The sequence below is a fragment of the Capra hircus genome, chromosome 25 (assembly GCF_001704415.2).
Source record: "Capra hircus breed San Clemente chromosome 25, ASM170441v1, whole genome shotgun sequence".
Classification (NCBI taxonomy): Eukaryota; Metazoa; Chordata; class Mammalia; order Artiodactyla; family Bovidae; genus Capra; species Capra hircus.
Genome location: NC_030832.1, coordinates 17038535 through 17056303, shown reverse-complemented (window position 1 = coordinate 17056303; position 17769 = coordinate 17038535). Strand labels below are relative to the sequence as shown.

The following is a 17769-nucleotide window of genomic DNA, read 5'->3' as shown; positions in this document are numbered from 1 at the left end:
GTGACTCCTGAGGTGGCGAGGAGGGAGAAGCATGAACGGTGGAGGAGGCAGGACGTGGTGGTCTCACCCTGCACAGGTAGGCCCTGGCGTACACTGACACCAGCGGGTCCCCGATGCCCCGGACCATGCACGTCAGCCGCGGCAGACACTCTGAAATCCCCCTGCGAGAGAGAAAAGACAGCAGCATTTATACCCAAAAGTCTACATTTAGACTTCCTAAAGGTAGGGGGGCAAAATCAGGTTTCAGAAACAAACCAAGGTCAAAGCTGACGTTTTCTAAGGCCATGTACCAAGTGTTTCTCTCTTGCCATAATTCATCTTTTGAATGGTTTCATCTTTACCATCTTTTCAGTGCTGGAGTCTAATCTTCACTTTTTTCCTGTTTGAGGTCACTTTTACTAATTTAACAATTTTTGTCCCATCCCCAGTTATCATCCATTGACAGGTCACTAGGTCACACCTCACCCTTCTTGATATTTCGGCTGTTATCTATATCCCTTTGGCATAGATTTACTGCCGTGCTCCACCCACTCTTAACGCCTGACCCCAGCATCCCCCGTAAAGTGAACTGTGACTTCCTTATTCCTTCAGCCACATGGGACTTCCCTCTGCCCCAGGCCTTATTCTCCCCCAACTGGTGAATGAAAACTCCCCCAGGCATCCCAGATCTCAATCATATTAACACACCTGGTACACATGTTAAACCCAACTCAGAGCACAAGTCAGCCTGTGGCTCTGAGGAGTTATGTAGATGGTGTCCAGCACCACTCAGAAAGCTGATCTGGTATCTCCTGGCTCCACAAAACTACTCTCAAAACAACATCCAGAGTAGCAGGGGGCTCAGGGGCAAGGGCTTTTCGTTCTGACATCTCTGACCTCTTCATCATCTTGCACAGCAGCCACAAAGACACTGAACGAGGGCCCACGGGGGCCGCTCCCAGTGTGGTGTGCAGCTCCCTGAACGCTCACAGACCCCCTTCACGGGGCTTGTTCACCAAGGAGACCGGGGGTCAGAGATGCTAAGTAACTTTCTCTGGACCACACAGCCGGTAACAGCAGAGCTAGGATGTCAAATCCAGTTGATCTTCCATGAGCTAGTCAACCAACCTCTCCCAGCTTGAGTTTTCTTCTCCGTAAAACAGAGTTTAAAAAGTGATCTCTATTTCAGTAAGTTTTCATTTGGGTTAAATGAGAAAATGGATGGAAGGTGCGTAACACCAGATCTGCTACACAGTAAGCAGTCAAAGAATGATAGCGACTACCGCAGCACCATTCGCAAAGGCGTGTGCAAGACAGAAATTTTTTGGAAATGTATGGCTCTGGACATTTAAGAAGAGCCTTACGTTTTGGAGAGGAACTTGTTACACTTCAGGATGGAAGCTTCCACATAGCTACAAAAACATTCCGTTAAGGAAGACATTTTCCAGACTGCCTGTTCCCTACGGGGAAAAGCCTAACTGTTCACGCAGAGAACTAGGTGTGTCTTCAGGAGAGGGGCCACGACAGCTCTCGACAATCCAAAGAATTAAATCAGTGAGTGGCTTGTGGTTTCTACATTTGATTTTCAAGATTTTTTTCTTATTTAAATTAAAATTTGGAAAACATTATACACTGATTTATGATTACGTGCTGAAATTTAAACTGGGCTTTGAGCACTTCCAACTGAGGCTTTATGAGGAAAGGATGAAACTTAGAGAACTAATATTCCTTTTGTGTATAAGTCAGACTGTCTGTTCTTCAACACTGGTGTTTGTGCAGAGAAGCTGGACCCTGCTCCTTTCAAGGTCTTGAGACCAGAGAAAACATAAACTAAAAAACCTCGAAGCATTTTAATTGAGAAAATTAATGTGGGAATGTTCTTCAGGGAAACAAAAGCCTGGTACACAGCACCATAGTCAAAGTCCCCTCTCTCCAGAGAACTGGAGAGAGCCAGAGTCCAAGGGCTTCTTGGACAGTGTGGCTGGCGCTGTGCTTCCAGGCGAGCGACCCTAACAGGACCCCATTTTCAACAGGAATCTCAGGGCAGCCCATCACATAACCTCTATTAACAGTGTAACTCTTGCAGCCTATCTTTAAAATCATCAGACAGAAAAAAAGGATACAATCTTGGAATGAGTTCCCTGATGGAAGCAATCTTGAAAAACCAATTTAAGCATGTTTCTTTGGCTGTGTCATTTACATTCTCTGGAGAGAAGTGATCTGTAAAACAAAAATAATACCCATCAGCCTTCCTAATTCTTGGGATCTGTTACAGCTGCTCTGAGTCCTGGGACAGAAAACAGTTACAGTGCAGCAGAAGGGCGGGGCGCCCCGTCCTTCCACGGCTTTCCGTTCAAATATCATTATTACTAGGAAACAACCAGTGACGATGATAGCTGACACACAGAGGCTTTCTAAGGGGCAGGCGCCATTCAGCACTTTACAGACATCAGCCCGCTCAGTCCCCACAAGAGCCCTCCAAGTCATGTACTCTTTTGGTCCTCTTTCACAGACACAGAGTGAGGCACTGCGAAGTTTAGGGACTTCCCCAGGGCACATAGCAAGCAGACTTATGAGCTAGAATTCAACTCAGGCAGTCTGGCTCCACAGCCTATATTCTTAGCCACTGCCTTTAATTTAATCCAGAGGCTCTTGGTGTTACAGTGATACCGCTGAGAATTCCAGATGCTCGAGGAACCTGCAACTGTAACATGAAATGCGATGGAAGTTTGTGCTTTAAACATCACATGGACCTGACATGTATGGTAAGTCAAGACCCTGAGGTGAGAAATCAGTTAGGCTGCCATACCACTTGAAGACTTGAGTCACCTTGTGACAAAAATGCTACTTTCCCCTACCATCTGCTCTCTTCTTCTTTAATAATAGGGCTCTCATTTTCTGCTGGGCATACGGCCATCCTTGCAGCTCAGTGTGGCCATGTGACCAAGTTCAGGTCCCAGGATATATACAGGAGTGCAAGGAATTAGCTCCAAGGGAAGGGGATTGATCTTCATTTCTTCTTCCTTCCTGCTGGCAAGAATGCAGATACAAAGGCCAGAACCTCCATAACCATCTTGAACCACAAGAGCAAGAGAGAAATCAAGACGGCTGGCACCACAGGCTGGCTGCCAGCTGTGATTCTCTTTACTGTGATTTTGAGTTTTCTGGAACTGATGACCAAGCCCAATCAAGGACATACATCTTCGTAAGAAATGGAAAAGAGTACAGAAAAATGAAAACAAACAGACAAAAAACTATTCAACACCAAGAAGGCTACTGTTGCACTCTCACATTTAAATGATTTCTGCACAAACTGGAACCCGATCCAACCCCTCGGCGTGCTTTATACTTCTAGGACTCAACCAAGACAGGAGAAACTGATTACTATAGAACGTAAGAAACTAATGTTAGCCTGTCGCCCTCATCATGTTGCTCAGTGAGTCATTTTTCTTCCCTGGTTCTACTTTCTGCTACTTGGTGGTACACCATTAATGTGATTAAAATATCTATGGAATCAGCAAAAAATAAAATTCTAGGTACTTCACTAGCAGAGAACAGTCAGTAATCACAACTGAAGATATTTCAGAACTGCAATCTCAAGTATTTGTCTATTTTTGGATGTTCTGGCATGCTTCATTCATTGGAGAATTATTCACTTGCCATTTTCTAAGAGAAGGGAAATTACCATTTTCCCTCTCCTGGCCTGAATCCATGTACTTAAAAGTAACTTTTTTTCAAGTTCCAAGAGATCTAGATAGGAAAAGATAAGGGCTATTCTTAAATTCATTTGTCAATCTTGCCTTTTGGAAAACAGACGAGGGGTGAGGTTAATTTCCCTTAATGTGACTAAATCATGTGACTTGAGACCCAAAAGCAAAAATAAGTCTCTGAGGTCATCTACTAAAAACTTTTGCTTTCCAGATAAGGGAACGGAGGTGCAGCAAAGGGTGAGATGACACGGAATCAGGCTGCCAGGGAGAGTGGGACATCACACCAAAGCAAGATGTCCTGCGTGTATACACCAACAGCCAGCTATGCAATAATCCACATATGCAATACCAAGGCTTTAGATTTTCCTTCCAGTTCAAGAGATCATTTAGGAAAAGGATTATGTTATGCAGGACTTTAAAGTCTTACAGAAAAAAGTAAATAAAATGGGAAGAAAAAAATGTTACAGCAAGCTCAATAGTACATTTCATTACTTCATCTGCTCACGACGGACGTCTCAGGAACCAACTAGAAGTGGTATTCTAGGCTCCAGGGAGATAGGAGAGCACAGCACATAAGAGAGACCCTGACCTCATGAAGCTTACATTCCAGCGGGTCTGGTCAAAGAACAAGAAAGTGACCCGTAAAGATGCGAGAGGAAGGGGAGAAGTGGCCAGGTCATGAGGGGCTGCAGCCTTGGTGAGGAGTCTGGGAGTTCTAAGTGTGGCGGAAGCTCCCTGAAGAGCTCTGGGCAAAGGAATGACATGACATCGACTACACTTCAGCACCTGGGCTGCTACATGGAGAATGGATTTAGAATCTGGAAATTAATTAGGAAGAGGCTTCAATGTATAGAAGAGCTGAGACATTTTCTTCCAGTTCCCACCTATTTTTCCTTTATGGGCTCCTTTTTTCAACCCTGAACTTCTGTGGATATTTTAAGAGAAGGGAGTAGACCAGTGAGTCTGGTTCTCTTCCATTTATCAAGTCTCAACCCTGGAAGTGAGACGTCTTTTTATGTAACAGGGTTCATAGGGGTGCTACGTCATCTTAATATGATGACCTGAAAGGCCAGGTCAGCTAAGGACACCGCTTATCCAGAGGTGGCTGTATCAGCCACAGGGAAAACCAAAGACAGGAATGCCCACGGCTAATGAGAACCACAACACAAGAAACCCAAGTTACTCATCCCAAGATGGAAATGAAATTGTTTTACCACTTAGAGTACAGGCTCTCTTCACTCATATGCTGGATGAAGAAATGTTGGGGGGAAAATTACCATATCTAGCAGCACATACTTTCTGTGAATCCAAAGGACATCAGTTTCTTTCCGAACCGGTAAGAGCTATGCTTCAGTTAAAGCTCCTGAAGGTAAAGGGCTCAAATACTAAGATCACAGTCTGAACTTGATTCAAATGGAAAGAATCAGTACACATGCCACCAGACTTCTCTCTACACATAATTTCTTTAGGCAGAATTCTGCATAGTAGATTTCAAAAGTTTTCTTTATAATTATTGTTAAGAGTCATCCCCAAGATTAAAGACATTTTTGAGAAAAGTTTGCCCCTCTCCTTTTCAGGTTCTAGGAAACAGAACATACATGCAGATAAAGATTTTAACTGAAAGGGGAGAAATGAAATTATTTTCAAGAAAACAAAAGCCCAATTCAAGGTTAAAAAAAAAGTATTTGGGGAGGCAAGAATTTAGTAATAAACATGCTAATTAATTAGCACATTTAGATAAGAACTAAAAGTGAATATGAAAATAGCCTTTTATTTTGAACTTTCATAGTTCTAGAGTTCAAGTAGGGAGAAAGCTATTGGCAATTTTTCCTTGCGTGCATTCATACTAAGTTGCTTTAGTTGTGTTGGACTCTTTGGGACCCTATGGACCCACCAGGCCCTCTGTCCATGAGATTTTCCAGGCAAGAATACTGGAGTGGGTTGCCATGCCCTCCTCCAGAGGATCTTCCCAACCCAGGGATCAAACCTGCATCTCTTATATCCCCTGTATTAGCAGGCAGGTTTTTTACCACTAGAGCCACCTGGGAAGCCCAGTTTTTCCTTAACTAGCCCTAAAATTGGTATAGTCAGTGAAAACTGACAGGAAGGAAAATTATTGTAGTAGGTATGAACATAAATGCCCCTAGGGGCCAGGCAGGTGATATAAACATTTCTAATCAGGTATACAACAGGAAGAAGTAGAAACTATACCAAATAGCATTTTAAAAAATACTCTTGTAGCCAAAGAAAACACCTAACTGGGTTTAATTCTGCCTGCAGGCTGAGAGTTTACTGCTGCTGATATAGTACATGGAAGAAACACTGGCAAGTGTAAAATAAATGCACCAAATTTGCCAAATCCTTAAGCTGACAGAGAAGGCCTTTCCATCAGGCTGGCCCCTGCCTCCCAGTCCTGAGAAGCCTAGAATGTGTGAGGAGCTGTTAAAAACCATTGCAGGTGGGAATGTGGTGGAGGGGAGGGTGGAGTGCAGTGCTATCCAATGGAAATACCACATGAGCCCCATTCAAAGAGCTAAAACAAAAACATGTAATTTTAAAATATACTTCATTTAATCTAGTTCATCTAAATATCATTTCAATATGTAAACATGTAAACTTAAAAATCAGGGAGATACTTCATGGTCGCTTATTTGCATTAAGCCTCTGAAATCCAACATTTTTTTTTTTTTAATACTCACAGCTTATCTCACTTTGGACTGGTCAATCTCTAGTGCACAAGAGCCTCATGGGACCGAGTGTGCAGCATAATGGATGCTGCAGGTCCAGCACTCAGAGCCAGGCTCTCACTTGCTGGTGGCAGGACTGTGCCAAGTTCCTAGCTCTTTCCCACTGGGTGGGGCCCCACTAAAATGAGACGAGGTGATTCCAAAGAGCTTTTCTAGCCCTAAAGGTCTGTAGAGTTCTGTCTTGCTTTCTGAGAAATGTGCATATTAACTAGTTTTAACAACATGGATGATGGAAGGAAGGAAAAGAAGGAAACAGAAAGAGAAGAGAGAAAAAAAAGAGACGATGAACGAAACAGCAAAAGAGAAAGAGACACAGAGAGAGAAAGACAAAAAAGAAAAGGAAAACCAGAAAGACAAGACAAGACCGATTAACAGACACAAAGAAAAGTCAAATTGCAGGTCTGTCTGATGCCATCGCTTCATCCTCCAGGGAAGCAGGAGCAGGAGGAGGTGGGATGAAAGTGAAGACAGTCTGTTGTTCTAACTTGAACAGATAAGCATGCTTCCTCCCGGCAGTGCTAGGAACTCAGAAGGAGGAGTAAGACAGAATGGATGCTGTTGCTACGAGTTCCGTGCTAGCCTCATCGTCATCTTTCATTTATGTGACAAAATGAATTTGTGATCTCATTGTCCCAGTATAACCTCCTGAGAGTTCAAAATTGAGCCGCAATAAATTTAATGCAAATATCACTTGGGCATATACTGTAGATGCAAAGTATCTGTTATTTTTGATTTATCTGACATTGTTCTTTAATATAAAATTAGCTCTATAAAGCAATTTGCTTCTTAGGAAAGATATGTAGGAAAAATATTAAAATGTCAAGCAGCAGAGAAATTTAAGTTGGTATAAAAGTTCAATTGAATCTAATCATAGGACCTTTTCATTCTTGCAGATTCAAATTACTTGCTCAAATCCCTAGCTGGGCTGCTTTTCAAAGACTGAGATGATCAAAAAACTTTAACAGTGTTTCTTTAACTTTTAACACAAAAAAAATTTCAGGTCTCAATAAATCCTGACTTGATATAAACCTTCTAACCCCGACTTGAGGGCAGAATGAAACCCGTTGGAACAGCTATGACATTACCTGGTAAGACACTGCGGTTATCCACACACATGGAAAAGATGCGCTCGTACACCAGCTTCCCTGGGGAGAAAAGGACATATGGCGTCAGCATCATGCCCTTCAGGTGCAAACACTAAATTAACATTTGTTAATTAGGGACAGAGATGGTGCCATCGCCAGGATGAGCTTCAACTTGTGAGAGTGTGCTGCCACCTAGTGGACCCAATGTTTAAGCCATGATTCTTTCAGATTTTAATTAAAACAGGGAACTTTACACTTTCTGTGAAGAGGCAGAAAAGTGATCCTTCACTTATGCCAGGCAAAGTAAGTCAGACAGAGAAAGGCAAATACTGTCTTTCACTTATATGATTTCACTTATATGTGAAATCTAAAAGCAAACAAACAAACAAAAAATAACAGAGAGTAACAGATACAAAGAACAAACAGGTGGTTGCCAGGGAGGAGGGGAAGGAGAGAAACAATGAGAGAGATAAATGACTCATGTGTATGAAATGTAGTTATGGGAAATACAGTCAATAACTACATATTATCTTTATATCATGATAAATACTAATGCCTTATTGTGGAGATCATTTTGAAATCACTGTGTTATATAACAGGAACTAACGCAGGTCAGTTTTACTTCAAAAAGAAACAAGCAGAGCCTGGGACCTACAGGCTCTATGGTGGGGTCAATGGCAATCTCCAAGAGGGCTTACGCCAAGGGGAACCTTCCAGGGCTGCAGCGGCTAGTACCCATTTCCCAAGGTGAGCCACCTCCTCAAGGTCTCCACAAGAGACTCTCCAACACATCTGATAGGCTGAAAGTGTTAGCCACTTAGTTGTCCAACTCTTTGCAACCTCATGGACTGTAGCCCACCAGGCTCCTCTGTCCATGGAATTCTTCAGATGAGAATACTAGAGTGGGTTGCCATTTCCTCCTCCAGGGGATCTTCCCAACCCGGGGAATGAGCCTCCCGAATCTTCTGCACTGCAGGCAGATTCTTTACCACTAAACCACCAGGGAAGCCCCTGAGGCACTTGAAAATAGGCTCGTGTGGAATCTGTCCTCAGAGGTTCTAATGTAAATGGTCTGGGGCACAGCTTGGCCACTGGAAGTGTTCTTAAAGCTCTCCAGGTATGTAACTGAAGACGAGAACCACAGCTCCAAACCATGGATTCAATTTAGAAGTTCCTAAGAAGCCTCAGGGATTGAGCCCCAGTTCTCAAAGCTACCTGCCTTTGACCTCCTGGCAGGAAGCATTTGGTTACCTGCAGTCACAGGCTCTCCAAGGCAGCCACATCTGATGCCGAGAGAGGCCTCCTGAGATGAGCACGGAACTCCGAGCACTGGGACTGCATGTGCACAGCACAGCAGGCCCCGCTGGGCAGCCGTGTGACTTCTCATACCTCCTCGGGTGTGTGGACCCGACTTCAGAGAACCCAATGCCTTTACTCCACAAAAAGCTTACCATCTCTCCAAAACCGGCCTTCTTTTTTTTTTTTTTTAAATACATTTTTGTATTTCACCTTCATATTCTAAGGGGCCTTTAACTACTAAACCATTTTCAGCCAAAAGAGCTGGGTGAACATTTGTTTTCCTTTGTTAACTTCAGTTTAGTTCAGTCACTCAGTCGTGTCCAGCTCTCTGTGACCCCATGAACCACAGAACACCAGGCCTCCCTGTCCATCACCAACTCCCAGAGTTTACCCAAACTCATGTCCATTGAGTCAGTAATGCCATCCAACCATCTTATCCTCTGTCATCCCCTTCTCCTCCTGCCCTCAATCTTTCCCAGCATCAAGGGTCTTTTCAATTGAGTCAACTCTTCACATCAGGTGGCCAGAGTATTGGAGTTTCAGCTTCAACATCATTGTTAAGTTAGTGGACAACTATTTTGAGAAATAACACCTGATCCTAGATTCCTTTCCTTTCTTGATTCACTTACTTATAAACCAAAGACACTGAAATACAAGAGATCAGTGACAACAGTTAACATTTTCTGAGCACCTTACTTTGACACTGACCCTGCCAGTTCCTAGAGGGGGACAGACAGACATCATGTGCTTCCTGCACATTCTCCCAATTAAAATTCTCCCCAGAAGTTCCCTGAGGCAAGGTCTACATTCCACAAGTGAAGGTGTGGGAACTTCACAATGGGAAATTCCACTTCCCATTCCACAAGTGAAGAGACCAAGGCTCAGGTTCACACCACCCTGGAGGATAGGCAAGGAATGCAGGCAGAGACGCCAGAGCCCAGCTTCCAGCTCTGCGCTCACTGCCTCCAGGGAAGTCCCAGTAAAAGCACCGCCACGCCTGCGCACTGCAGACGCCCAGGGCGGTGTCCCGCATCCCCACCCAGCTGGATGCTCCCACGCTCCCATGCCTCGTCCACCACCACAAACCCCCTGCCCCCCAACAGCAGCACGTGTTCCTGTGGCGCCGAGGGTAACAGAGACACATGCACAGTGGACCTCCGCACTCCGAGCTGCCACTCAAGCAAGCGAGGCCCGCCCCCTTTGTAAAAGGTGAGAGCGGCTCTCTAGCCCCAAAGTGTAACATGCAGCCCCTGAACATGCAGGCTGCCTCGCAGGCCTGAGGAAAGCTATTCACAACAGATCTGGACAAGGGTGCCTCTGGGAATCCTTTGAATAGGTGAAACATGCCCACCGTTCCAAATTCAAAAAGGCTACAGGAGGTACCGAATGATGCTCACTGCCTGGACCACCCTCGTTTGGAGGGGGGCCGGGGTGCGGGAGGGAGGCACTTTTACTAGTTTCTTGAGTATCCTCCTAATGTTTCTTTAGGCAAACACAAGTGACGAGAAGCAAGTGTTCTAACTTTCCTCCTTTCTTACACAAAATGGAACATACTCTCATAGCCGTTCTGCATCTTGAGTTTTTCACCCAACAACATAACATGGGTACCTTCCACACCGGGACACAGCACGGCTTCACTCCTCAGGGGCTCCTAGCGCTGAAGTGCACAGACGTGTCATCTTCTGTTTAACTGGTCCCCTCTGGACGGTCACTCGGGTTGCTGGGATGAATTCCCAGAGGTGAGTTGCTGGGTCAAGGCTACACGCACTTGTAGTTTTCATAGAGAGAATTTCCCCCATAAGCCAAGTGATGGATAAGCGTTTGGGTGGACTCCGGGAGTTGGTGATGGACAGGGAGGCCTGGCGTGCTGTGGTTCATGGGGTTGCAAAGAGTCAGACACGACTGAGTGACTGAACTGAACTGAAGAGCAATCAAGCAGGTGCTCTGACTGCTCAGAGAGAACTCAATTTGAGCCCCTGTTCTGCCACTCACTACCCTGGGGAAGTGGATGAGCTGCTTTACATCCTTGTGCCTCAACCTCCTCATCTGTGAAGTGAGGATAATTATAGCTGCTGCTGCTAAGTCGCTCAGTTGTGTCCGACTCTTCGTGACCCCGTGGACTGCAGCCTACCAGGCTCTTCCATCCATGGGATTTTCCAGGCAAAAGTACTGGAGTGGGTTGCCATTGCCTTCTCTGGGATAATCACAGACCCTACCTCATAGAGCTGTTACAAAGACGGCGTGACTGAATATCACTAAAGAACCTAAAACAGTCAGGCCCAAAGAAAACCCTTATTTGCTGAGGATTCTCACCGTTATTCTCAACCCCCAGCCCAGCTCATTCCTAGAATACAGCAAGGACAGCAGGCATCTACACCATACCTCAGTCCTGCTGGCTGAGGTATGGGATTGGGCTGCCACCACAGAGGCTGACAGAATGACTGCCCCAAATTCTCACAGGGTTAATGTCTGGATCTGGCCAGGTTTGCGGGCTCATCGGCCTCTTGGAACTAGTCTCGCCCAGGGATGCTGACTCAGGCAAAAGAGACTTGCAGGAGGCTGGTGAGGGAACCAGAAGGTCAATGTGTCAATTCGCCATGAGAACAGAACCGTCAGGAGAAACAGACACAGCTACCAGCCTCTCTGGCTGACTGACACCCTCGCTCCCTGAAGGAAAGCTGGGCATGAGGACAAGCTGAGGCCCAAGGGGTGTGTAACTGATGTCTATTCTGAGAGCCTGAAGCGCCTGTCTGTTCTGGATCACTACCCCCCCTTCCATCCCCACTGCCTCCCCAGGTCCCTGCCACCCTCATTTTTTACCTGAAATGTTGCACTGGACTCACAACTGGGCCCCTTGCCCCGCCCTTGCCCTACAATCTAGTCTCAACACAGCAGTCAGAGGAAGCACATTAAAAACTAAATCAGAACTTGCACTTACTCTACGTAACACCTCAGTGGCTCCTCATGTCCTCCAGGTCAAAGCCCAAGCCATTTCAACGGCCTACATGGCCCCCCAGGTTCTGGCCTTGTCCCCATCCCCTCACCACCACTCCACACCACCTGCAGCAGCACCCTGGCCTCAGTTCTCTGAAGCTGCCAGGACTGCTCCTACCCCAGGGCCTTTGCACTGGCTATTCCTTGGTCCTAACTGGCCCCACGTTGCCAGCATGTGATTCATCTCTCACGTACTTCAAGTACTTGCTCACACATCAACTTCTCAGCGAGGCCTCCTCCAACCACCCTATTTAAAAGTGCAGCCCACCTCCACCCACTGCTCTGATTTGGAGTTTTTTCCCTCCATAGCACCAGTCCTCGTCTAATATACAATCAGGTTTACTTATGTATTCTGTAAATCTCCTCTTTGTGGCACAGCCCACCAAGGCCTGGATTTTTGTTTCCTATTTGCTGACACTGTCAGTGCCCAGCAGAGCACCCAACACCACCTCCCCGGATCATCTGAACCCAAAGATCCTAGATGTCTCTTCCTGGCTCAGTTAGCTCCCATTCCCTTTTCTCCTGGAAAGAGCATCAACCTTTCTTCTTTGGGGTATCTGAACTCTGGATTATCTGCACATTCCCTCCTCCAGAGCCCATAACTGGCTCAGGGACTGACGAGTGATCCAAGCCAGATCAATGAGATGAATTCCAAGACTTCTGCTGGAAAGTGTGGCTAGAATTTCCTTCCTTCTCCTGGGACTACTAGCAGCAAAGCTGATAGAAGCTGGGGACACCTTGTGGAGCTTGAGAATGAAGTCAACCCAAGAAAAAGTACTAGAAAAAGCCACAATTCTGAAGATATTGGTTGGATTCTTGAATCTAGCTGTACCTAAAGCCAGAAATGACCCCTGGACATTTCAACATAAGCCGATAAATACCCTCCCTTCTCCAAGACTAGTATGAGTTAGTTTCTCTATCACTTATTCCAGTTAATACACTCAGGTCCTCGGTCTCCTACACAGAAATATATGGTCTCTCTGAATGACATTTTGTTTCCTAACACATTTGACCTTTCAATGGGTTACAGGCTAGACTTGCCAGGTTGGGAGCCCACTGGCAAGACAGCTAACGTTATGTGCCAACCTCCTCCGCATTCAGTTCTCAGAAGGAGACTACCTCCTAGTTCTTGCAGGGCACCTCACTGCTGAACGTCACGTACGGCCCACAGGCTGCATGGTCTGGGCAAACTGCTAATGGCATGATGTCTTGGCCATTGACCATCAGAAGCAGCATGGAGACCTCCTGTTTCTCCAAGGGACTCCTGGTTAATCTCTTCCATCTAGATCTCTCTGCTGGGCTCCCAAAGACCATTTGGCTTGAGGGGTTGAGCACGTGACAAGGGGCAGCCACAGTGATGCAGTAAGACCTCACAGGAGCTGCAGCCATCATCCACGGGACAGAGGGTGGCGGCTTAGACTAAGGTTTCAACAGAGAAGACAGGAAATAGAGTACCGGGGAGAAACTGAGGAGGCTGAAGAGAAGAACCTGGTGATGGACTGTGCATGGGGCATGGCGAGAAGATGCTCAGATTTCCAGAGTGGGCAACAGAGTGCATGGTGCTGCCGTTCCCTAGGACAGAAACCCAGCGTGGGTGGGGAAGGGCTGGGAAGAGATGCCGGGCTGAGTTCTGAACAAAGTGGGTTCCAGATGCCATGAGCTGGCTGGCAGTGGATCAAGGCCTCGATAGGACGCGTGCTCCCCAGCCCGCCTCACTTCGCTCACTCACCTTACTAGCCTGTCAGAAGGGGAGAAACAAGTAATTCAAAATTCTTTCTGGAGGAGGAAATGGCAACCCACTCCAGTATTCTTGCCTGGGAAATGACCTGGACAGAGAAGCCGGACAGGCTACAGTCCATTCACGGGGGTCACAAGGAGTCAGACACAACTGAGCAAATGAGTGCATGAGCACGCACATGTGCGCGCGCGCGTGCACACACACACACACACACACACACACACACACACACACACACACACACACACACACACACACACACACACACACCCCTATATATATAATAGACAGCTGAGAACCTGCCATGTAGCACAGGGCCTCTACTCACCGCTCTGTGGTGACTGAAATAGGAAGGAAATCTGGGAAAGACTGGATGCATGTGTATGTGTAGCTGATTTGCTCTGCTACACAGCAGAAACAAGCACAACATTATGAAGCAGCTATACGCCAATAAAAATCAAGTTAAAAAAAATAAAATTCTTTCAAAAACAGTACGGGAGCAAGGGTAAGGGTGGGGGTTTTGATTTCCCTCGTACTTACCTCAAAAATGAAACCACAACAGAACCTATTTTAAAGCAACTCGACCATCCAACTTCTGGCAATCAAACTACTTCTTAGATTTAAGATGAATAAAACTAGTACTTACCAAATGTATCAAGTATGTCAGTGATAAGGACAAATTTGCTTGGGTAGAACTGAATAACACTTGTGTCCGAAAGAAGCTTTGAGCACTAGAAAAAGAGAAGAGAAAAGTCACTCTGTCATGTCTGACTGGGTTGAAACACTCCAAGCCTGGAAAGTAAAGGATTTCTATAGACAAGTGCAGGTTTTTACCACGGGCCAGGCCTGGTGCTAATCTCTGGAGGTATAATTACAAGAAATACCACTGTGCTTTTGACAAAGGGAGTCGACTCTGCTCATAACAGAGCCTCTTGAGGAAAGGCACCATCACCTGCCTCCAGAAAAGCCACAACTCAGGAATCTTATCCAGAGGGTCTGAACTAGGATCAGTATGTAGCCACCAGGAAAGTCAGCCAGCATCCCTGCAGGTGACTCCATCTTTTCAGTATGGCCTCCTCTGGTTTATTTCAGAATAGTCTTGATTCTTAAATGTTCTTTTCTATGAAATGACCCCACAGGTTCTCCAGGGCTTCTTACACTAGCATCTATTATTTATACTCACTCTTAAATTTCCTTCTAAAAGGAAACTGGACAAGTTTCAAAGAGTTACATGTTTCTCTGGAACTGTGCTCTGCAACACCAGGAATGTTTTGGGTTTGCAGGAAATTGCTCAATCCCTCCACCATCACCTACGCCAGAAGGTCACTGACATGTTCAGGACTCAAACCAGATTACAGCCACACAACGTGGCCCCGAACACCCCAGATGAAGTCATCTCGTATAATCAAAAACAAAAATCTATCTCTACTTTGAAGAATTCAAAGTGATACCCTGAAGTCTTTACAGATTCAAAAGTCTGGATAAGGAACTAGATAACCTTGCCATAGTTTATCAGAGATTAAAAAAAAATGTCATGTAAAAACCAAAACTATTTGGACATTTAGAAAGAGTCCTTTCATATGTATGCACTTTCAATGTGCAGTCAATGGCTAGAAAGTTCATCTTATCAAGATGTAGACTGACATGTGTTCTCAGTTTGGCTCTGTTACCCAATCTCTAAATTATTAGATTTATCAAGTTTCTTTTTAGCATTATATACTTAAAAGTAAACAATGCGTCCGGTTTGTGAAGCAACCTCTCATAGCCCTAATGTTATTTGGAGGTTGGCGGCGAGAGGAACGTAAGCTGTGAAAACAATGGCATCGACACCAAGCGTGGCATTTGCATGTACACAGAGCTCCATTTCCTGACACCTTGCTTTATGTTTTTCACATGCCCTTTATGAGAGCTCCAACTTAAACAATTACCCCATGGGACTTCAGGGCTTGGAGAAAACAGACAGCTCTGAATCTTAGAGACTGTTTACAGTACACAGCGCTTGGTTCCTAGGGATGTTGATATCTCCTGAGTTTCCACCAGAGCCCCTCAGAGATGAGTTACTGCCCGTGGTGAGGAGGGAGGGAGAGAGAGAGAATTCAAACAGAAGATTTCAAATTAAACACAGCTGGCGATTCCCAACACTGCATGGATTTGTCTCCCCAGCTGGTGTCTCAGAATATAAGGTTTTTTAATCCAAAGTTAAAGTTATATAATGTTATAAATTGAAGTCACTATTTTGAAGATTCCACAGCTATTTTTTTTAAAAGCTTTGCTGCAGTTTCCTAAACTAATAAAAATCAGGCACCCCGTGGTATGTATTAAAAACAGAGTTCCTGCTCCTCTCCAAACCGACTTGTCAAAACCACCCGTGGAGGCACCAGGGAATCAGCATTTTAAACAAGAGCTCCAGGTGCTGCACTCACACAAGCCCAGGACACACTGGGCTCGTGAAATCCACAATCTGTACTACCCTCTGAATGGAATAAGCGTTCTACAAACCAGGGATTCTCAGCTTCAGAATAACCTAGGGAACTTTGTGAAAAAACAGTGCCTGGGATTCTGATCGAGCAGCTCCAGTGTTCAGCTTGGAAAACAGGATTTCTTAAAGCTCCCAAGTGATTCTAATGCACAGCCAAGGCTGAGAACCATTGCTATAAACATTTCCTGAGCAACTGACTAGTCAATTACCTGCCTGAAATACTTGCTATCGAATTTATCAACACTGCAGAAAAAATACTAAAAGAATGTTTTTCATTTGTTGCCAATTAGTGATATTCTAGAAGGAAACTCACAATTTCAAAAACTAAGTTGGAATTAAAAAACAAAAATTTGAACCAAAGCAAATGAATAAATTAAAAGATAACCTATGATTGAGTACTAAAAAAGTATGACTATATGGATGGATGAATGGGAGGAAAGAAGGAAGGAAGCAGACTAATCAGAGGACAGTTATTGCCTAGAACACATTTTTTAAATCCTAAAAATCTGTAAGAAAGATACAAATAACATATTGGAAAAATGAGCAAAAGGAATCAACAAAAGCCATCTTACAGAAAAAGAAACCCCAGTGGCCAATAAACATTTGAAGAGATGCTCAATCTTATTATAATCAGGGAATTGCAAATTAAAATCACAATAAAATATGATTTTATTACCTTCTAAATTGGAAAAATTAAAATAGGAAGTCTGCTCATACCAAATGTTGGTAGGCTGCCGAACAGCACAGACGCTCACACTCTGCCACTACGGTGCAGGCTGGCACAGCTACTGCAGAACATAACTTGGAGTCATCTGGAAAAGTGGACGAGGCACACGCCGTACACCTGAGCTATTCTACTTTCAGGTATGGGCCTTCATTAGGGAAACACCTTACATGGTCACCAGCAGACATGACTAGTGTTCACATGGTTCATAATAATGAAAAAGGAAAAAGAAAAGGAAAGAACTGGAAACTCATCAACAGAATGAATGATACATAATTTATGCATCGGTAGATGAATTCTCCTGGAGAAGGAAATGGCAAATCTCTCCATCTAATCTAGAGGGTCAGCACAATCCCTATCAAAATCTCAGGTTTTGTTTTTGTATTTTTTTGGTAGAAATTGATCCTAAAATTCACATGGATACACAAAAGACCCAGAAGAGCCAAAACAATTTTGAAAAAGAAGAAAAAGTTAAAAGACTTATACTACCTAGTTCCAAAACTTACCATAAAGCTAGCTATAGATCAAGACAGGTGGTACTGGCTTAAGGATACACTTAGAGATCCATGGAATAGAATTTTCAGAAATAAACCCTTACATTTATGGCCAACTGACTTGACAATGATGCCAAGATAAGTCAACAGGAAAAAGTCTTTTCAGCAAATACTGCTGAGACAACTGGATATTCATAAGCAAAAAAAAAAATTAATAAATTTAGAGACTCATACTATACATACAAAATAATAATTCAAAATGGACCATAAACCTAGATGTAAGAGCTAAAACTATAAAACTGTAGAAAAAAATGGAAGAAATTCTCATGACCCTGGGTTATGCAAACAGTTCTTGGATACAACTCCAAAAGCATGGGCCAAAAAGGAGAAAACTGATAAACTGAACTTCATTAAAATTAAAAACTTCCACATTTCAAAAGATAACATTGTGAAAATGAAAAGACAAGCCACAGACTAGGAGAAAAATACATGTACATCATGTATTTGATAAAGAATTTAT

General features: G+C 44.4%; 1 protein-coding gene across 3 annotated transcripts in view; it reads right to left on the bottom strand.

The window, feature by feature from the left end:
• Positions 1 to 17769, bottom strand: part of C25H16orf62 (chromosome 25 C16orf62 homolog) — a 139699-nt gene that overhangs the window by 88862 nt on the left and 33068 nt on the right. For all 3 annotated transcript variants that reach the window (XM_005697540.3, XM_013974867.2, XM_013974868.2), the window contains exons 8-12: positions 14199 to 14283; positions 7522 to 7581; positions 2103 to 2199; positions 1344 to 1391; positions 68 to 161 (exon numbers count right to left, since the gene is read on the bottom strand). In XM_005697540.3, the coding sequence (XP_005697597.1) occupies positions 68 to 161; positions 1344 to 1391; positions 2103 to 2199; positions 7522 to 7581; positions 14199 to 14283 (384 nt within the window). The remainder of the gene's footprint in view (positions 1 to 67; positions 162 to 1343; positions 1392 to 2102; positions 2200 to 7521; positions 7582 to 14198; positions 14284 to 17769) is intronic.